Raw genomic sequence first — 22392 nt, forward strand, 5'->3', positions numbered from 1 at the left:
CGGACTTGTGAAAACATCAATTGGCAATTGTGTGTTTGGTGTTCTGAAGGAAGCATTGGATGGTAGCTTGAACATTCCCCACAATGACAGGAGATTTGTTGGGTCCTCAAAGGACAACAAGCAGCTTGATGCCAAGGTTCACCGAAAGAGTATTTATGGTGGCTATGTTAGTGCATATATAGAGACTCTTAAGACATTTCTGTAGCTCTCAAAAGTCTCTCCTCATTTCTTCACATCCAATCCAATGCTACTCTGTCATTTCTCTGGAATCTGAGCGGCGCAATACATATCCTATTCTCCTCGGTACTGGATCCTAAGGAGTTATAAGGAAGGAGAAGGACTATTTTGTTGTGCATATTTTAGAAACTGATTGTGCATCCTATAGTGTCCACTATAGCCAGCAAATTACTGTTGTCTTTGATAATCATCGAAAGTGGATGTAAAGTATCATGTTCGGGCAGATTGAAGGTCTTCCTGACGCTGTTGCCCTAAGGTGCCTTGCATGGGTTCCCTTCTGTTAAGGATACTTAGCCTTTCCATTACAATTTACCATATGTATCATATTTGACCCTTGATTACATGCTATTCCTTTGTAATTAGTTTGATATTATTTCCTACTTTCCATTTCTTTTGTAATCAGTTTGATATTATTTGATTTGTAATATTCTGTAAATGATTATAAATAGAAAACTCTCACCACCTTCTCAAGTGTGGTGGTTTGACAAATATTCTTATGGTATCAGAGCCAATCTGGTTTAGCAACCCCAATCCATTTTTCTCCATGGCTTCTGAATCCTCTCATCTTCTTCCTTTCAACACTCTAATCCACATGATCACCATCAAGCTTTCTTCCTCCAATTATCTTCTCTGGAAAAGCCAACTTCTTCCTTTCCTTGAGAGTCAAGACCTGTTGGCCTACGTTGATGGAACTCTTGTTCCACCACCCCGTTTTGAACCAGAAACTTCTACCACACTCAGCACCAAATATCTGGCATGGAAAGCAGCTAATCAACGGCTTCTCTGTCTCTTGCTCTCCTCTCTCACCGAGGAAGCCATTGCTGTCGTTGTTGGTCTCTCCACTGCCCGTGAAGTTTGGCTCGCATTGGAGAATACATTTAGCCATCATTCGAAAGCCCGTGAACTACGACTCAAGGATGACTTGCAGCTGATGAAACGCGGCACCAAACCCGTTGCTGAGTATGCCCGTACCTTCAAAACACTTTGTGACCAGCTTCATGCCATTGGAAGACCCGTCGAGGACACTGACAAAGTGCATTGGTTCCTTCGTGGACTCGGCCCCGATTTTTCCAGTTTTTCTACAGCTCAAATGTCTCTCACCCCTCTCCCCTATTTTGCAGATCTAGTTTCTAAAGCTGAAAGTTTTGAGTTGTTCCAGCGATCCCTTGAGTCTTCTGAACCCACCACTGCGGCATTCACAGCCACTAATCGCAGTCGCACCACTTCCCATGGAACTCCATTTGCTTTCCGTAACAACCAGCGAGGTCGTTCTCATTCCCACAACAACAACTCTTCCAACCGAGGACGAACCTACTCTGGTCATGGTCGTCGACCACCTCGCTGCCAAATTTGTTGCATAGAGGGCCATTATGCTGACCGCTGCAACCAACGGTATGCTCGGACTGATTCCTCTGCTCATCTTGCCGAGGCCTTCAACACATCTTGTTCTCTTTCTGGACCCGAGGCTGCTGACTGGTTTTTGGACACCAGAGCTTCGGCTCATATGACCACCGATCCATCTATTTTGGATCAGTCCAAAAATTACATGGGTAAGGACTCTGTGATCGTAGGAAACGGTGCCTCTCTACCCATTACCCACACTGGTACTCTTTCTCCTGTTCCAAATATTCACTTATTAGATGTATTGGTTGTCCCTCATCTCACAAAAAATCTTCTTTCCATTAGTAAATTAACGTCTGATTTTCCTCTCTCCGTTACATTTACTAATAATCTTTTTACTGTCCAGAATCGTCAAACAGGAAGGGTGGTGGCGACCGGTAAAAGAGATGGAGGGTTATATGTGTTGGAGCGCAGCAACTCTGCCTTTATTTATGTCCTTAAAAATAAATCTCTACGTGCTTCATATGATTTATGGCATGCTCGCCTAGGTCATGTGAATTATTCTGTAATTTCCTTTTTAAATAAAAAAGGACATCTTTCTCTTACGTCTTTATTGTCTTCTCCCTCACTATGTAGTACTTGTCAACTTGCGAAAAATCATCGATTACCTTATTCCCGAAATGAACATAGGTCGTCTCATGTGTTAGATCTTATTCATTGTGATCTTTGAGGTCCTTCCCCCATCAAATCAAATTCCGGTTTTCTTTACTATGTTATTTTTATTGATGATTATTCCCGATTTACTTGGCTTTATCCTTTGAAATTTAAATCTGATTTCTTTGATATTTTTCTTCAATTTCAAAAATTTGTGGAAAACCAACATTCCGCTCGTATCAAGGTTTTTCAAAGTGATGGAGGTGCTGAATTTACTAATACTTGCTTCAAAGCTCACTTACGTACTTCTGGCATACATCATCAACTCTCTTGTCCATATACACCTGCTCAAAATGGTCGTGCTGAGAGAAAACATCGTCATGTGACTGAGACTGGCTTGGCCCTTCTCTTCCACTCCCACCTTTCTCCTCGTTTCTGGGTTGACGCTTTCAGCACTGCAACTTATATCATCAACTGGTTGCCCACTCCACTTCTTGGTGGTAAGTCACCCTTTGAACTTTTATACGACTACTCTCCACATTATGAGAATTTTCATCCTTTTGGTTGTCGTGTTTATCCTTGCTTGCGTGATTATATGTCTAACAAACTTTCTCCCCGCAGCATTCCTTGCATTTTCTTGGGTTATAGTCCCTCTCATAAAGGGTTTCGTTGTCTTGATCCCACCACCTCTAGGCTATACATCACCCGCCACGCTCAATTTGATGAAACTCACTTTCCTACTGTCCCAAGCTCCCAGGCCCAACCTCTTTCCTCTCTTCATATTTCAAATTTCTTGGAACCACGTCTTCACCATATTGATCCATCTCCCCCTTCCCCTCCCTCTCCTTCCTCGCACATTCCTCGATCCAACTCCTCTCCATGTAATATTTGTTCTGATCTTGTGGATGAGTCTGTGCAGGTTGATACTTCTCTTGCAGGTTGCTCTTTGCCACCCTTGGCTTCCAGTCCACATTCTATTGAGCATGCTGCTGATTCCTCTTCTTCTTTGGGCTCTCATCCTATGATCACACGAGCCAAAGCTGGTATTTTCAAGACTCGTCATCCAGCGAATCTTGGTGTCTTGGGCTCCTCTGGACTTCTTTTTGCTCTTCTTGCATCCACTGAGCCCAAAGGATTCAAATCTGCTGCTAAGAATCCTGCTTGGCTTGCTGCCATGGATGAAGAAGTTCAAGCTTTACAACAAAATGGTACTTGGATTTTGGTCCCTCGGCCTGTCAACACCAACATCGTGGGCTCTAAATGGGTGTTTCGCACTAAATATCTTCCGGATGGATCCGTCGAGCGTCTCAAGGCTCGCCTTGTTGCTAAAGGTTATACCCACGTACCTGGTCTCGACTACACTGACATTTTCAGTCCGGTTGTCAAAGCTACTACTGTCCGTGTTGTGCTTTCTCTTGCTGTCACAAATAAATGGCCTCTTCGGCAACTTGATGTCAAGAATGCTTTCCTCAATGGCACCCTTACTGAACATGTTTATATGGAACAACCTCCTGGGTATATTGATCATCGTTTTCCCACTCATGTTTGCCTGTTAAAGAAAGCCCTCTATGGTTTAAAGCAAGCTCCTCGTGCCTGGTTTCAACGTTTCAGCTCATTTCTTCTTACACTTGGTTTTTCTTGTAGCCGCGCTGACACCTCTCTTTTTGTCTTTCATCAGCAGTCTAGCCTTATTTATTTGCTTCTTTATGTTGATGACATTATTGTTACTGGCAACAACCCATCACTTCTTGACAGTTTTACTCGCAAGCTTCATTCTGAGTTTGCTACCAAGGATTTGGGCTCCCTCAATTACTTTCTTGGTCTTGAAGCTTCGCCCACTCCTGATGGTCTCTTTATCAGTCAGTTAAAATATGCTCGAGATATTCTTACTCGTGCTCAGTTGCTCGACAGCAAACCTGTTCACACCCCCATGGTTGTTTCCCAACACCTGACTGTTGCTGGTTCTCCTTTCTCTAATCCTACTCTCTATCGATCTCTTGTTGGCGCCCTTCAGTACTTGACCATTACGCGTCCCGATATTGCCCATGCTGTCAATTCTGTCAGTCAATTTTTACACGCCCCTACTATAGATCATTTTCTTGCTGTCAAGCGTATTCTTCGCTATGTTAAGGGCACACTCCACTTTGGCCTTACCTTTCGTCCATCCACTATTCCTAGTGCGCTAGTAGCTTATTCGGATGCTGATTGGGCTGGCTGTCCCGATACTCGTCGTTCTACATCCGGCTACTCTATTTATCTTGGTAACAATCTAGTATCTTGGAGTGCAAAGAAGCAACCTACTGTCTCACGCTCTAGTTGTGAATCTGAGTATCGTGCCCTTGCTATGACTGCTGCTGAACTTCTTTGGCTTACGCATCTTTTGCATGACCTTAAGGTCCCCATTCCACAGCAACCCCTACTCTTATGTGACAACAAAAGTGCTATCTTTTTTAGTTCCAATCCCGTTTCTCACAAGCGGGCCAAGCATGTTGAATTAGATTACCACTTCCTTCGGGAACTTGTTGTCGCTGGCAAACTTCGCACCCAGTATGTGCCCTCCCACCTCCAGGTTGCTGACATCTTCACCAAAAGTGTTTCTCGACCTCTCTTTGAATTTTTCCGATCCAAGCTTCACATTCGTTCCAATCCGACGCTCAGCTTGCGGGGGGGGGGGGTGTTAAGGATACTTAGTCTTTCCATTACAATTTACCATATGTATCATATTTGACCCTTGATTACATGCTATTCCTTTGTAATTAGTTTGATATTATTTCCTACTTTCCATTTCTTTTGTAATCAGTTTGATATTATTTGATTTGTAATATTCTGTAAATGATTATAAATAGAAAACTCTCACCACCTTCTCAAGTGTGGTGGTTTGACAAATATTCTTACCTTCTACCTCCATCCTAGGTTGGAGTTTGTTTCCTGCTCTTGGCGAAATGCCATTCATGGCCCTGGATTATTTAAAGCTCAACAGGAGGATTGGTTCATCAGAGGATCTATTATGTGTATGCGCTTTTAACCCTGAAAATTTATGGCAACTCTATGACCCTCGTAAGGATCTTTGGATTAGCCTTCATGTTCTCCCCTCAAGAATCAGGCACCTTGCCCACTTTGGTGCAATCTCCACTACAGGAAAGCTATTTGTACTTGGTGATAGCAGTAATGCTATTTATCCATTGATGGGTGATCAAGATGGGAGTTTTACAACCAATGAAATATGGTCTTGTGACCCCATAATTCAGCAGTAGACCCCAGGAGCTCCTATGCTTGTACCTCGAGCCATGTTTGCATGTTGTGAGTTAGATGGAAAAATCGTTGTTGCAGGTAGTTTTACCAGTTGCCAACAATCAATTTCTCAAGTAGAAATCTATGATCTTGAAAAGGATGCTTGGGTTTCAATGCTTGATTTCCACTGCACTCACAAGTCAACCCGCTCAGGAGTCGTGATTGATGAAAATGTGCATGTCTTGCACAAGGGTTTTCTACTGAAACATCCCAGTTTCGTGAAGGTTATATCGAGCAAACACAGATATTTTAGAGCACAACTCTTTCCTTAAGGATGTGAGCCTGTCGGTTTTTAGCTGTAAAATCAACATTTTCTGCACAAGTAGATTCTACAAGGGGAGAACCTACAGGGAAAACTGGAAGAATCATGCGATAAGAGAACCTTAAGAAGACTGAGAAATGGAAAAAGCCACCGCCTGCAAAACAACCTAAACCTTTTCCAGTTCCTGATTCTGAGCCTAAAGAGAAGAGATGTGGTCGTTGACTAAGGAAGATGAAGGATAGGTATGCCATAACGAACATGAGGAAGTTGGCCAATAGGATGCAATTTGATATTTCCTGAAGAGAGTTCTTTAGGGGATGGGCTGGGGGGAGGATATGGAATGCTCAGTCAGGTTGGGAATGAGAAGTTGTGTGTATCAGTTGGTCAGAGTAAACTTGTTGCCAAAGTTGCTAAAAAGTTCAAGGAAAAGCAATATGGAAGCAGTGGTGTTACCTCAGGATTGACTTCAAGTTCGGTCTTTCCACCAGTGCAGGGGATTAAGCTATCAAATCCCCAGGCTCATGCAAATCAGCTTGGAAGTGGAACCCAAAGTATCTACTTTTCTGAAATAGGAACCTTTTCAAAGATCAAGAGCACCTGAGCAAGCAAGACTGAAGCATTCCTTCATGGTACAATGTTACTTGTCCAAGTATCATTCTCGTCTCTACCTTGTGTCAATCCAACATTCTGAACTTTTCATGGCCTGGGTATCGTACCCCCAAAGAAGAATTGATGCCTGGTCCACAAGGCTACTCATTCGCATGGTCACTTTGGGGTACTTTTGATCAGTTCTCACCCACCTACAATTTTAGTACACTCATCACATTGCAGTATTCATCATTCTAACTCCATTGGGGTTTCAGAAACGACATGCAACTAGTGTTCAAGGTGCCCCATGTTCAAGATTCCACTCTGCATGGTTTGCATGGCCACCTTTGGGCCACATGTCCTTTTGCCATTGCTTCATCTTTGATTTTAAAAAATAACTTTCCCAAATTTCAGTTTCCAAATAATTTTCAAAATTTCAATTCTCAAATAATTTCAACTCTTCACCTTTTCATCCTTAGCATTTTTCTTAGATTCCAAAAATCCATTTTCCAATAAAATTTGTTGCCATTTTATTCGACATGCAATTTTCACAACTTTCATGATTTTAAAATGTTTTGAAATAAACGTGAATTTAATCCCGTAATTCCGAATAATGAAGTTATTGGAATTGATTCATGCAAAATAAAATGTGCTTTGGTGGGGGCCCAACATCAAAGAAGTTTTATTTAAAATAAAAATGAACTTGAGTGAAGTGTCAGGTGTGTTATTGGTGATTTCATATTCGATTTAATGACATGTGAGTCATATTTTATGTTCATTAATTGTGCACTAACTCCATTTCTTGATAGCTCATTATGGCTCGTTGCCAAGGTACGCACCCGCTCTCACTTTGTCCATTCTTTATTGAGTGTTTTGATTATCACATGTGCATGATCGTTTTGGGTATCCATTGATTTCCTTACCAATTATCATGATTGCTTCATTTTATTAGTAGAGACCTGTTTTTAGGGACTTAGAAGGGTGCTATGGTCTTTACTGTACCTTCCTGATAAGTAACCCGATCCCCAAGCCCTGATTTGGTTTTTCACAGACCACATTTTCTAAAATAAGGAGTCACACTTGAAGTTTTTAAGTCATTTTCTAAAAAAATAAATTATTTTTCAAATAAAAAACCATCGAGTGGAAGCGCATGAGCAAAAATACGGGGTCCACATGGGGACATTTGTAAATATTGGAAAAAAAATAAGTTTAATGATGTGACACCTATTATAATTAGAAAATTAGTATGTTTTAAATTAAAAAATTAAATTTGGTAGGTATCAAATTTACCATCATTATTATTTGTGTGTGATGAATATTTTAAAATTTTTATTTTAATTAAAAATAAAAATGAAAAAGATGATGTGATTGGGATTTTCTTTTTGTAAAAATATATTATTTTCCAATGTGAGAACATTCTAATTTTGAGAAAAAAATGAATTTTTAATATAAATTTTATAATCATTTACAATCATTAAAAATAATTATCTGGGAATGGTTTTTATTTCATATAAATAAAGAAAAACAAAAGGTGAAAAAAGTGTACAAAATGCATATAATGATATAAATAAAGAAATCGTAAATCTTTTATCTACTAAACGTAGTGGGGAAGATAGAAAAAGATAGAGGAGACAACGAATTTTGTAGAAGCACATACTAAGCATTTTCTCTCTCTTAGGGTTTCTAGCTTTACCACTCTCCAGTCGTGACGCATTCAACAAAGATCGACTCTGGATTGGTTCGAAATCCCTCGTTTTGCAATTGTCTTATTGTTGTTGTGCAGTAATCAAGCTTTTTTATGGGAATAAACTTGGTTTGCTATTGGTAGTTTTTTTTTTTTCATTTTGGAGACCTGGAAAGTATTTTAGAAATGGTGATGAAGCGGTGTGTATGTTGTTTGTTTTTGTTAGTGAGAGATGACCAATGGTGGATTCGGGTGGAGCGTTTTTCGGGGTTTTGGGTTCAGTGGTGGTGTTGAACAAAATAAGAAGAAACCTAAATTGAGTCTTCTAACACGGAATAAGAAGAAATCGATGGTGTGAATGAATGACAAATGAGTAAATATGTGATGGAAATAGGGCTAAAAAATAGTCACAACAAAATTGTCCACATTTTGACTTTTATATACAATATAAATATTTGTCAAAAATATAACTCTGAGTTTACAAATTAACACAATATAATGCAAGGAAACTAAGGACAAATGATAAAAAAATTAAGAGCATTAAATAAGAGCTGAAAACTCAAATTAGTCATTAAATGCAATTTGGGTTTAATCTATCAACCGGCTACTAGTACTTGGGAGTGAAGTCCCCTGATTGGATTGGAGTTAGATTTTTAAAGGAAGAATTGGGTTCAACAAAAGTATACATCCCATTTTTATTAGAAAAAAAAAAGGGCAAGTGGATAATTCAAAGGGATTAAGGGGTTTTTGGAAATAGTTTTTAAAAATAATTACTAAAAGTAATAATTAGAAATAATTTTGAAAATACTTCTTGAAAATGATTTTTTATGAACAAAATTATGTCCATAAACTTAAACATAAAAAACAGTTTTTTTAACATATATATATATATTTTTGTGAATGTAGTTTATACTCATGGATAAAGCAAAAGTTTTCAAAATATTATTTATTATTTCAATTATTGCTTATAAAACTCTAAAAAAAAACAATTGAAAGTATCTCAAGTTTACTCTAAAAAAATATTTTTTCTTCTCAAACTAATTATTAAAAATTATTTTTTATTAAAAGTTTATTAAATGTGTTTTTTAGTTCAAAAATCATTTTTATTTAAAAAAATGAAATTTCATGTAATTTTTTGTTTTTAACATACACTAAAAATTAGAATTCGAACTAAAGTTGTTATTTTAAATTCCTAATACTAATATTATAAAAATTTTATTAAATATATAATAGTGGTTTATATCGGTTAAAAAATAGTTGTTATGAAAAGTAAAATTATTATATTTCACATAATAAATTATTTTAAAATAAATTTAATTAAAAAGTTTTGATTGAATTTTTTAAAAAATAGCTTCCTCACTATTTTTTTTAAACATGCATCATAATTATTTATTATAATATTTGTAAATAGGACAAAATAATTTTCCCATTTAAAAAATAAATTTTATTTATTATAATATTTTTTCAAAAAGTGTTTGAATATGACACGAGGATTAAAAAAAGTTATGAAGATATTTTTGTCTACATAATTATATGTCATGTTTTTTACCTCTTATATAACCTTTTTTTGCTCTTTGAGAAGTCGTGAACCGGTCTCTCACCGGTTCAACCGCCGTTCCGGTCCAAATCCCATCCAATGAAAACCGCCACCACTTCCGAAAACCCTACAAAAACCCTGAGAAAACAGCCCACCTTTTCTTCCCCTCCAAGGGTTCTAAAGCCCTACAAAACCCCTCTAAATCACTCTTAGACTCCAGGGCTAGGGATTATGGCCAAAGCAACTGTTGCAGGGCTGATTTCAGCCCTCGCTTCTGCGGCCTTGTCAGTCGACCATGCTTACGCAGATGGACCATTCAATTTCCCCCCATTTTCTTCATCTTCCCCAGCGCCCTCACCACCGAAGGCTGCTCCTGAAGCTCCTCCGCCGTCCGATGTGGAGACTTCTAAGCGGGTCCGAAATGACAATCCGCGGACGACGTCGGCGGGGTTCGATCCAGAGGCGTTGGAGCGAGGCGCCAAGGCGTTGAGGGAGATTACGTCTTCTTCGCACGCCAAAAAGGTATTGGTTTTTTGGGGTGTTTGGTTGTTGGGAAAGTTGAGGAAAGGGAAGCAAACTTTGGGGTTTAATGTGTTGTTTTGGTTCTTGAAATGAAAGGCTCAACTTAAACTAAGTAACAAGTCACATTCTTGCTGAGGGAAAAATGAAAGAAAATAATGTGTTTAGCTTTATATTTGTTGTTTTGATTTGCTATTTTTTTTCTTTAGAAGATCAGAACTTGCATCAGTTGAATTGAGTGGTTCCATTAGGCCCATTTAAGTGGAGGTTTCTGTTTTCTGGAGGCCTAAATAATGAAAAAAAAAACTCTAAAAAATTAGTATTTATTTTTTCATTTTCCGGGGAACCAAACAGGTCCTTACTAAGAAAGTTTTGAATTGAATATTTTATGTTGTTTTGATTTTAGAATAAGAGAAGGAAAGAAAAGTCTCAGCAGCTAAACTAAACCCAAATGTTTTTTCTGTGTATGTTTCTGTTCTTTTTCCACATCAACGAAACAGTGGATTCTCCTCCATTTGGTTGATGGGAAAATAGGAGAAAAAGGAATAGGTAAAATTTGGAGTCAGGTTATGCCTTCATAATCCCAAATAAATGATTATGTGTTTATTTGATTCATGGGAGGCAGACATCAAGAATGGGAGTTCGCTGATAGCACCTTTTGTTTTCCAGAAGGTGTTTTAATAGTACCTCACCAGACATATAAACAATAAAGGGAGAGATATTCTTTAGAGGTCTGTTGCTTTCCTTTGAAAAATAGAAAAATAAAAAATAAAATAAAACAACCAAGTCATATATATGGATGTGCAATGAAAAAAAGATTAATTCTCTAATTTGAGTAGAAATCTAAGAAGAAAATTTTATTGTTCTGTTTTATGTTGTCCTGGTTTTTTCGGGGAAAAAATGGAGTGCTCATGTCTTCTAGGGCAAATTGGGTAAATAGTGGAATTAGCTTAGTTGAATGGAGGGTTTCCCCCCTAGTTGTGAAGCATTTCAAAATCTAAGATTTAAATCTTTTTTCTGCCTTGTGCCCTCCTCCATCTAGATGTTGAAAAAGCCGATGGAAATGAGTGAAGACAATTTTAAGTTTTTGTTTCAAAAAACAAAAAAATAATGTTGAACCAGCCAATGGTTGCATTGGGATCAGTTTGGTGGAGGTTTTTGTTTTTGTTAGTTTATTCTGATTCAAAACTTTGCTTTATTTTCTTTCCTTACATTTTATGCAGAACAAAATAGAACTAGGGTTTTCTGTTTCATGTTTTTTGATGCTCTTTTCCTCTCACTTTGCTTTGTTCCTGGCAATTCTGTTTTCTGACTTCTAACAGAAAGCATGCTTTTCTATGTTTTACAAAGTGTACCAAAAATGTGTTGTTAATTAATTGTGTTTAATTCAGTGTTCTTTGGAGGGAATTAATGGTGGATTTATGGACAATTTAAGGTCACTAAAAGGCAAGAAGAGATAAACCAATTAATGTTGTTAAAAGTTTGTAGTTGTGTTAATTTATGAAAGACTAAGCCAAATAATTGTAGTGGGTCGGTTCAAGGTTCAAATTTTTTTTCCTTGCTCTGGCCACCCCAAGCATTATCATCTTCTTGGTTGCTCAGAAAGTTCAGAAGAAACAAATAGGTGAAAAATAGCGAGTTTGATGTTCTATGCTGATTTTGTTTCTGAAAAATAAATAGTTGCTGTAAGGGAACCCAGGTAATCATGTTGGCTCAGTTGAATGGAGGTTTTTGTGTGAAAGGTTTCAGGTGAAATATGATTCAACTTTCCTATGGTCTCTCTTAGCAATTGAGCAGTCTCTACTTTTTGTTTTGTGATTCCTTTTTTTGGCACTTTTTAAGCTCTCATATTTCTCTTTCTGTTCTTTTTCTCAGAGTTTTTATTTATTTTAAAATTTTCATTTTTTATGTTTCGATATGTGCTTTGAAATGGACTTGTAATGGTTTGGTTTGGTTTGATTTGATTTGATTTGATGATTTGTGCTGATGGTGGTCTGTGTTGCCATAGGTGTTTGAGGTTACAAAGAAACAAGAGGAAACAAGGCAGGCAGAGTTCACTGCTAAGTCAGCAGAGTTTAAGGCTATGCAAGCACATGCTGAAACCGTAAGATTATGTGATTTTGCACTAGCTTCCAGATGTTACAGCTTGGAACATATTTCATCTTTGAACACATGTCTTTTTGTTTCTTTAATTATTTGTTTTCTTGTTTGGCAGGAGAGACAGAAGGTGATATATGAAGAACAAAAAAAGTTAGCTCAGCAACAGGCACAAATAAAATCCCAGATGGCACGTTATGAGGATGAATTGGCGAGGAAAAGGATGCAGGCATGTGGTCTTAAGTTCTTCTATTTCAAATTGAATATTGTTTTTGACATTCATGAAGAGGGATGTAATTGCTTTTTAATGCTTGATTGTGATGCAGGCTGAGAATGAACATCAAAGAGCAAGGAATCAGGAACTTGTAAAAATGCAAGAAGAATCATCGATTAGGCAGGAGCAAGCTCGACGAGCAACAGAAGAACAGATTCAAGCACAGCGTCGGCAGACTGAAAGGGAAAAAGCGGAGATAGAACGGGAAACAATCCGAGTGAGGGCTATGGCAGAAGCAGAAGGGAGAGCCCATGAAGCAAAGCTAGCTGAAGACGTTAATAGACGAATGCTTGTAGAACGTGCAAGTGCAGAGAGGGAAAAATGGGTTGCTGCCATAAATACAACTTTTGATCACATTGGAGGTATTTCAATTTAACATTTACGCTTAGGTCCAATCTTATATGTGTCCCTATCAGTATATCTACTGGCCATTTTGTGGCAAGGTTCATCCCTATGATGGCCACTTCTTTTGTTATCTTGCTGTTTGCGGCCTATGTGTTTATCATGATATATGGATGTCTACCTTTTTATACCTCATATTTGAACATTTTTGTGTAATGCATCGATGTTTCCTTGGCTATAGGGTTTAGTTTTGAGGATTTTTTATAAGATGAAGCTCTTTTGCCTGTGTTTGGGATTTTGATAAATGATGTCAAACGTGTTAGCATGTTAATGTTTCATTATTATATATATATTTTTTTATCAATATTCATTATTATATAAACTCTCTTGCATGCATGTGTGGATGTGCTTGTTCTACATGGTTGAGAAAGTGAAGTTTGCATTGAGAGAAAGTAATTGTTTTATGTCCTTTGTCTTCTATGTCTGATCAAAATAGTGCTTTCTTTCTCTTTTTCTCCTTTTTTTAAAAAAAAAAAAAAAATTAACATGTTGTTATTCATAATAACTGGTTTAATTTTCTGGCATGAATTGCCCTTTTTTAATGCTTACATAATGTCATTTGTCAAGCCGGGAGTAATCTGCTTCTGATAAGTTGTAAGGTCCAATTTGAGTGCCTCCAGGGGCTGAAGATAAGTGCTTTCTTAATTAGGCAACCTAAACGACTCCCTTTTTTCCCCAATGCATCCTGTATACTGCTTCATACCAAATGTATGTGGGATACCCAAGGCTGAATATGGATTTCTTTATCTTTATTGAATATCGTTATTATCATCGTGCTGTTTTGGATTTATTTATGTACAACTTTTGCTTAAAAGCTTGGCTTAATGGGAACCCATCCATTTTTTCTAGGGGGTTTGCGGGCCATACTAACAGATCAAAATAAGCTGGTTGTAGCAGTTGGGGGAGTAACAGCTCTTGCTGCCGGGATCTACACAACAAGGTATAGATCGGAAACATTTAGAAACTGAATATTTTGCTTCTGTTGTATGTGTATGTTCAGTGCTCTCATGGCAGTCTGGAGTTAATATCTATGCCACAAACCTGTTTTTTCTCATCTTGTGATGAGGTCTTTCTCTGGACGATACTTGTTGCTTTGGAAGTGAATGTGCATCAAAGTAAAGGTTTTAATTTCCAGGAAGTATATATTTGCCATCTCTATGCATATTTGGGTGATTGTGTTGACCAAAATTAATGGTGACAGGATTTGTTCTTTAAGAAAATGTTTACATGCTTGAGAATGTATTTTAGTGTGCCCCAATTTTTATTTCAACTGCTAGTCTTGTGGTTGCAACTTCTGTTATTGTATAAGTGGCTTTGTAAGGATTTTGTTTATGCATATCTTCTTTTTTGAATGCAGAGAAGGTGCAAAGGTGATTTGGAGCTATGTGGATAGAATATTGGGACAACCATCATTGATCAGAGAGTCCTCCAGAGGAAAATATCCTTGGTCAGGCTTGTTTTCTCATAGGATGAGCACTCTATTACGTGGTACTGAAAAAGGGTCTTCTTTAACAAATGGAAAAGGGTTTGGGGATGTGATTTTACATCCTTCACTTCAGAAGAGAATAGAACAGCTGGCTAGTGCAACTGCCAATACAAAATCCCATCAGGCTCCATTTCGGAACATGCTCTTCTATGGCCCTCCTGGAACAGGAAAGACAATGGCTGCTAGAGAGCTGGCTAAAAAATCTGTGAGAAATCTTAACCCCTTATCATGCCCATTTTTTTCCCTTAAATTTAAAATATTCTCAGTTGTGTTGAAATCCACTTTTGTTATCTAGTTGGTTGCTTGGTATTTTAGGTTTAGTCTTTCATTGAGCAGTAGAAGGCCAAGTTGCTCTGTTCATTTTCTCATACTGTGAACAATCTTTTAAGGTTTTTGGTATTAAATATGAACAAATTTACAATTAGTTGATTTATCCTTTCATAAAGAAAAAAGAAAGAAAGAAAGAAAGGTTTTTGGAACCATGTTCCTATCTTGTGGGTTCTATGTGTTTTCACAACTTAATATCCAGCTACAGAGGATGTATCAGTTCCCTTTCTTTGTATGTATCTGATAATATTCCATTATGCTCTCAGGGGTTAGATTATGCATTGATGACTGGTGGAGATGTAGCACCGCTGGGATCACAGGCTGTGACCAAGATACACCAGTTGTTCGATTGGGCTAAAAAGTCTCGGAAGGGTTTGTTGCTTTTTATTGATGAAGCAGATGCATTTTTGTGCGAGTAAGTGATAATTTCCCCTTTAATTTGATGGCCTGAAGGTAATTCATGGTGGTATACAATTCATCTAGATCCATGATGCTTCAACTCTAGCTATGCCCTAACCTCAACTAAGGGTTATGAGAATTCTTTTTCATCTTCCAACCTATATGAAGAGGAGCATGCTTTGTTAAATACTTTGCAATCATATGGTGTCTCACAGCCTCTTAACTGTATTCTTTTTACCCTTTGGCTTCATCTTGGATTAAATTACTCCTCCGTAGTATATATTCATGGGTCTAGGTTGTATATGGCATCTTGTTGACCAAATTATTCATCTACTTGGAATAGCTGTAGAAGTCGAATATGGATACTAATACCTATACGGATCCTCTAGCATTATAATATCTTGCCAAATACCAAGTATCGGACATGTTTTGAAGGCGGCCAGGATATTGAATGACAATAAGCAAGTTGTTTGGAGTATTACTTAGCACGTCAGTTTGAATATGTGACCAAAAATAAATCATTCTTAAACTTGTCTGATTCACTGGGATAGTTTGTACCATAGAAAAGAAAAGTGGGGAAAAAAAATCTACTTTATCAGTAAGCCCCAGTCAATACATGTCTCCTCTCTTTCCCCTCACTCTCCCATTTCAATTAATTATGATTTCGCTGGGGATGTATACGAACCATCATAATTGTGGCATGTCAATTGATTCTGGGTGGAAATGCCTTCTGTTTGAGTATTTGTTGATTCACGGGAATTCCTAGATTAGAACGTTGAGATTTGCTGATGAAAATTTTCAGGCGGAACAAAACCTACATGAGTGAAGCTCAAAGGAGCGCCCTCAACGCCCTTCTTTTCCGCACAGGCGACCAGTCCAAGGACATAGTCCTTGCTCTTGCCACCAACCGACCTGGTGATCTTGATTCGGCCATGGCAGATCGCATTGACGAAGTCCTGGAATTCCCTTTGCCCGGAGAAGACGAACGATTCAAGCTGCTGAAGCTCTATCTGGACAAGTACATAGCCCATGCTGGAGAGAAAAAATCCAGCTGGTTCAAGCAATTGTTCCAGAGACAACAGCAGAAGATAGAGATCAAGGGATTGACAGATGAGGTTATAAGAGAAGCAGCAGCTAAAACCGAGGGATTCTCAGGGAGGGAGATAGCAAAACTGATGGCAAGCGTTCAAGCGGCGGTATACGGGAGCGAAAACTGTGTACTTGATTCAAACCTTTTTAGAGAAGTGGTAGATTACAAAGTAGCTGAGCACCAACAGAGGAAGAAACTGGCAGCTTCTGATGGAGGTAGCATTTGATAGTGTTTTTCTCCCCTGTTGTTTTTGCATTTTTAGCTTTCGATATTTGTTATTGAGGCGAATTTTTTTTTTTCCCAACCAAAGTGCCTAAAAATAAGCAGGTGAGAGTGTCTGCTTATCTGTTTTACCATAACCCACATATTTTTTGTTTACTGGGTTTCATCATGTTATCATTATTTTACCCCCTGGGAAATTGGGGGAATTTTTCAGCACTTAGTTCCAGTTTAAATTTGATGCTGATTCAGATTATGACGGATGTGAACATTCAACATACTGTCCATATTAGCTTAGCATGGTGAAAATGTACTTGAAAGACCCCATCCTGTGCTTCTGTTTTCCGATGTGGGATGGGTGAAAATTCACATTGTAACAGGGGGGCTCCAACCAGTCTCCAAAGTGGACAGGCAATTTGGCCACTTATGTGTTTTCTTCAACAGTGCAAGGAAAAAAAAAGGGCAAATGCTGGTATTTTAAAGTTTCCATTTATTACTTATACTTATTTTTAATTTCTCTTGATTAAATATAAATAATAAAAAATAAAAGATTACTTCTAATTTTGATAAGTTCATGTATGAAACATTTTGTTTGTCGATATATAATTATTGAACTTAACCTTAAGGGGTAGCTCAATTGGTCCGACCTTGGGTTTGCTCTCCAATGGTCACCAGTTCGAGTCCCCTTAGGGCCATTGGAGGTTTACCCGGTCGTTAACTTCAGGGCCCCATGGGATTAGTCGAGGTGCGCCTGACCCGGACATCCACGGTTATAAAAATAATAATAATAATAATTATCGAACTTTGGTTCATTTCTGGTTCACGAAGGGTTTTGTGATGGTTTTCAAGCCCAAATCATCTCTTAAGGGGAGGCAAAATGTGTTGTTTCTCAGAGGCTAAAAGCCTAAAGGTATCATAATGCTTCGCCTGATAATACACAATCACTGCATTCCATAAACCCGGAAATTATGAAGAAATGTGTTCCAAATCTTATTCACCTGATAGTAAACGCATAAAAGTATCACCAGTAAACCACAGAATGTGTTTGGAAATGCATGGGTTCAAACCATTAACGGACATTCCCAATTTGGATTTGCGGGAGGATCATACCCAAAACCAAACTCCTAGTGATGATGGTCCTGAACATACCGTAGGCCACAGTACTTGCAGACGGCTGGCTCCTTCAGGTCCAAGCATATGAATTCAATCGGGTGACCGAGGGCAGGATTGGTGTCTGCAACCAAAGAGCAGATACCACAAGAACATAGGAGTGAGAATACAAGCAGGAAGTTTGAGAAGTATCCTGTCTTTTCCGAAAAGAAAAAAGGGAAATGGTTCTATGAAAACTAACCTCCTTCACAGGCAACAATCCTTGCTTCTACCTTAATCGGTGGGACTTCATTGATCAGCTCCATTGGAGACTTCTTACTTGTATCCTATCAATGCAAGCAGGCAATGTCCATATCAGGTGGTATCCATATGAATGAGAAAAGCCATGAAGGGTAATTTTAATCCCAGTTGATTTGCATATTGACATGGTTTAAGCTCTTGAACACTATTTTCTTGTACATTCATAACATCAGGTAGACAAGGTCCCCATAACTTTGCACTTACTTCTTGGCTTATCGTTACACCCGGGTTGGGATATTGAGCGAAACTCACAATACAAGAAAGTTTCAATAAAAACCAGTTGGGAAAATACTAACAACTAAAAAAATCTAGAACCAGTATGCATACTTGGAAGGGCTAAAAGCACCTAGACTCTAAAAAGAACTTAAAGAGGAAAAACTACTTTACCATGTTAATAATTTTCCTCAGGAATTAAGGTATGATAATTCTAGAGAATCAAACTTAATCAAACCAATGGAAAAAAATGATGCATAGAAAGTTACCTTTCCCACCTTACCTCCTAACTCATCCAAGAGAAACTTCAATTAGAAAGAGAATGCTAGGTACTGTCCAAGGAAATCTTTATCCTCTTAAATAAGTAATTCATTAACAGACATGATTTGGCCTTATAAACACGGTGGTTGAATGCTTTAGTCTGACACCATGGTCAATGTCCCTTGTCAACCTTAGTATTCATTTTCTCCCATTGCTACCTAGGAGATTGGATTGAAAAGTCTGAAGCTAGGGAAAATGTTAATAACCTCTCATGAAAAGGGGAAAAAATCTGTGGATTGTGACATCGCTTATACTCTTTAAACTTCGTAAAGAATAGGAGATGATACAGATAATGTAACTCAAATTCAAATAAGAAAGCCAAATAACCAAGCACGTAATCATCCAAGCTAGATACAATCCTCCCTCCTTACAGATGAGGCATCTTTGAGCAAGGAAATTGAAATTAGCATACAAGCAATGAAAAAGGCCAAAAACCAGACCCTGTAGACTGGCTAAGGATACAGATGTGTCCTTTTAAATGCTTATGCATAATAGTCCCTTCTTTCACAGGGAGCTCTACCTTATTTGGCCCCAGATACCAAAATGCCACCTCTATAAAAAAAAGAGATATGCACAACTCACCAACGAGATGTTAAATCTTGTTTTTCTGATAATATAGATTATTTCCAGGATACTTCCTACTGTCGAACCTCCTATACTTGACACTTCCCTGATCCCACCCCACCATACCTGCTCTGCTTCCTTTGATTTTTTTCAAATGTCATCTAAAGCCCCAAAGAACAACATAAATTTCAAATATCGGCATTGTTTGAGATAGCTTCTTTACTTTTGGGCTTAAGTAGAAACCATACAATTTCAAATGGCAAATTTGGTATTAAAAAAGTTCTATTAACACAAAACATAACTTCTTAGAAGCTAAAAAAGCCTTCTATGAGAAGCATCATTGTCCTTACTTCCTTATTAAACTTCTTTTAAAGCCAGAAGTACCTTTTTAAAAATTAATCAAACACAAAAAAGAAGCTCTTATTGGGCTTAAAAAAGAATTTTTTTTTTTTTCCAGTATGCCACTTCAACAGGTTTTTTTCTGATAGGCAAAGGCAAAATATATTAAAAGCGCCTAATAAGAAGGCACAAAAAGGAGGGGTAAAATGACTATTGTAGTTGTATTAAACATTTTCTTTAGTCAATTAATTCTAAAAAGATTACTATAAGAAAGAAAATTCATTTTAGGCATTATTTTTGTATGAATATTGCATAAGCCATAAGGTGATCCTCATGGTAAGCACCTGTCAAGTGCTTCACACTTTAAAACGCTAAGTCATATAATGTTTTAGCCTTGCTAGTGCTTTAAAAAAGGCATTCTTCCCTCACAGGCGCTTGACTTATGCAACCAAACTAAGCTCCTAAAATGATTTTGAACACCAAATATCACAAACAAACATGCTGAGGTACACTTTGATTTTAGAAAATAGGGAAAAATAACTTTATTACATACTTATGCATTTGGACCATATAAAGCACGTAATACAAGAGGATTACTCAATAAGCTTTCACTTTACACATAATGTATGCAAATAAAAATCACCAAAGAAAAAAAAAATCTGCAAAATAACTTTCACTTGTATTTTTTTTTTTTTTTCTATAGGTAAATAAGCAAGATATATTAAAAGCACTTGCCAAAAGGCAAAACAACTTTCACTTGTATTCTTTGTAGATTTTTCCTCATTACGTTTGGGTCTTAAAATTCTCAATATTTGGACCCTAAATACAACATCTGAATCATTGTTCAGATTCAAAATTTTATTGTCTTGTCTTCCATTTTTTCTCAGCAACCAAACAGTGGGTAAATTCTATTTTTTATTTTTTTGATAGGTAAAAGGATATTGGATTAGATTAAAAAAGTATAAACGATGCGTACAAAACAACCAGAGGGTAAATTCTATAAAATCACCCAATTCCAATAAACTGGGAAGTTCTAGTACAAACTGACAATACAAATTAACTATAAAAGATCCCTGCTGGTAATTTTCTATTGTGCAAATCTTCAGTTTTTCAGTATAGAAATCCTAAATATAACCATTTAACTTCATTTTCCAGTCATTTTTCAGATTCTAATTTTCATTTTCATTTTCTTCACCTCCATTTCCTCAGCTAGCAAACAGAGGATAGATTCCAGAAAATCACCCAATGTCAACCCTCTGCCCAACAACATTAGCACTGGGGAAATTTCAGCCCTTTGTCTCTTCTTTTCCCCATTTTCTCAGCAACCAACCAGAGGGTAAATTCAAGAAAAACAACCAAATTTGAAATCTGTGACTAAAATATCTAAAAAAAAGGGGGAAGATTCAGCCAAAACTCAAACTCTAAGAATATTCAATGTAGTTTCTGGTCCAGTTTTCTGATTCAAGTTTTCATTTTTTTTTCTTTTCCATTCCCCCACTTTCTCATCACTAAAAAATAGTACAAATTCTAGAAAATAACCCAATCTCAAATCCGAGCCTAGAAACCCTAAAACCAGGAAGCTCCAAACTGAAAAAAAGATAAACAATAGACAATAAAAACCACCCGAATCTGAACAAAAACGCTCATTAATCAAATAAATCACAAATTTAGTCGTGATATTATCATTATTATAAAAGATCAGAGAAAAATATTTGGAGAATGAGTGATTGCATCCGTTAGGCAGCATGGTTGCTGATTCTTCTGGGATCATCTTTCAGATTCGAATTTTCTTTTCTCGACTCCTCCATTTCCTCGGAAACCACACTGATAGTAGATTCTAGAAAATCATCCAATTTCAACTCTCTGACTGAAAACCCAATAAATGGGAAATTTCGCCAAAACACATTGAACTTCGCATCTTGGCCATTTTTTAGATTCAATTTTATGTTTCACTGTTTTGATTACCCCATTTTCCAACCAAACAAAGCGCAAATTCTACAAAATCACAAAATCTCAAACTCTCGGCCTAGAACCCCTTAAACTGGGAAATTTCAAACTGAAAAAACAGAAACTGACCATAACAAACACTAATTAATCAAAATAAACAATAAATTTATTCAAAAAATACTATTATTTATGATCATTGCTATCAGAAAAGATAATGATAAAACCAGCTGGAGACTGAGTACCTGCATCCATTTGGCAGTGTGGTTGCTGATTTGGCCGCTAACGAGGCATAGACTGCGAGAGTTTGAAGGCCGATTAAGCGATGTCGTAAGGGCTTTGAACAGATTCGACGCCATTGCAAACCCTAGGAGATCGCAGAAAATGATAGTAACAAGGAATCGGATGACAAACAGAGAACGCCGATTCGAACGTGTCGTTTTGACATAGAAGTGTAAAACGGCGTCGTTTAAGAAGGTAGAAACGGAGGAAACTAAAACGGGCTAACTGGGGAAAAGGAGACAATTCAAAATTGTCGTTTCATCAAACGGAGGAAAATTAGACCAAGGTCGTTTTGGACCGTAGAAAATCATTTTAAACCTTCTTTTAAGGCATAATTAAATGAGTAATAGAAATGAATATTTTGTTTTTATTTTTATTCTTTTTTGAATAGGAATGAATTTGGTGGTTCTAATTCTTATGTTTTGATGCATGTATGAATGTAAGGTCGGAATGATAATTTATTTCCATTTCAATATTAAGTAAAAATGGAAATAAAAATAAAAAAGAAATAAATTGTGAATAATATTTGGATATATAATTTGAAATATTGATTTTTTTTTATATCATATTTTACATAGTTTAATTTTTTTTTATTTAAACAAATCCTTGAGAGTTTTGTTTCACTAAATAATAAAAATCTATTTGAGCATGTGATTTGAAAACAAAATTGTTTTTAAAAATTTATATGACTATTTGATTATTGTTCTTTAGAAATAATTTTTAAAAACAAAGTAAAATAGAGAGCTATTCTTCAATTTTATTTTTTTATTAGAAAAAATGAATTTTAAATGAAGTGAGACTTTGCATTGAATTTATTAATAAGTTTAATAATTTTAAAAAATAATATAAAACTTAAAAATATATATAATGGCTTTAAAAAATAATAAACATAATTGATGCTTTAAATTCTTT

The 22392-nt window shown here is 36.9% G+C and overlaps 2 protein-coding genes, 1 non-coding gene and 1 pseudogene across 3 annotated transcripts; 3 read left to right on the top strand and 1 right to left on the bottom strand.

Annotated features, from left to right (window-relative positions):
• The first annotated feature begins 449 nt into the window (after nucleotides 1-449).
• Nucleotides 450-6386, top strand: LOC100249366 (F-box/kelch-repeat protein SKIP30-like; annotated as a pseudogene).
• A 3271-nt stretch (nucleotides 6387-9657) lies between these two features.
• LOC100266545 (uncharacterized) lies at nucleotides 9658-16623 on the top strand. The gene is made up of 8 exons (XM_002274041.4): nucleotides 9658-10116; nucleotides 12122-12217; nucleotides 12329-12439; nucleotides 12537-12846; nucleotides 13736-13826; nucleotides 14244-14577; nucleotides 14966-15114; nucleotides 15901-16623. Exons 1-8 carry the CDS (start codon nucleotides 9826-9828, stop codon nucleotides 16412-16414), a joined length of 1896 nt encoding a protein of 631 aa, XP_002274077.1. The 5' UTR covers nucleotides 9658-9825; the 3' UTR covers nucleotides 16415-16623.
• On the top strand, nucleotides 10694-10814 carry LOC132252748 (small nucleolar RNA snoR83). The gene has a single exon (XR_009464527.1). It is a non-coding gene; the product is annotated as a small nucleolar RNA snoR83 (small nucleolar RNA).
• Nucleotides 16624-17373: 750 nt separating the features above from the next.
• Nucleotides 17374-21680, bottom strand: LOC100244359 (NADH dehydrogenase [ubiquinone] iron-sulfur protein 6, mitochondrial). The gene is made up of 3 exons (XM_002276913.4): nucleotides 21444-21680; nucleotides 17759-17843; nucleotides 17374-17641 (listed from the first exon to the last, which is right to left on the bottom strand). Exons 1-3 carry the CDS (start codon nucleotides 21555-21557, stop codon nucleotides 17532-17534), a joined length of 309 nt encoding a protein of 102 aa, XP_002276949.1. The 5' UTR covers nucleotides 21558-21680; the 3' UTR covers nucleotides 17374-17531.
• Between the last annotated feature and the right edge of the window lie 712 nt (nucleotides 21681-22392).

This window comes from Vitis vinifera, chromosome 16 (assembly GCF_030704535.1).
Source record: "Vitis vinifera cultivar Pinot Noir 40024 chromosome 16, ASM3070453v1".
Classification (NCBI taxonomy): domain Eukaryota; kingdom Viridiplantae; phylum Streptophyta; class Magnoliopsida; order Vitales; family Vitaceae; genus Vitis; species Vitis vinifera.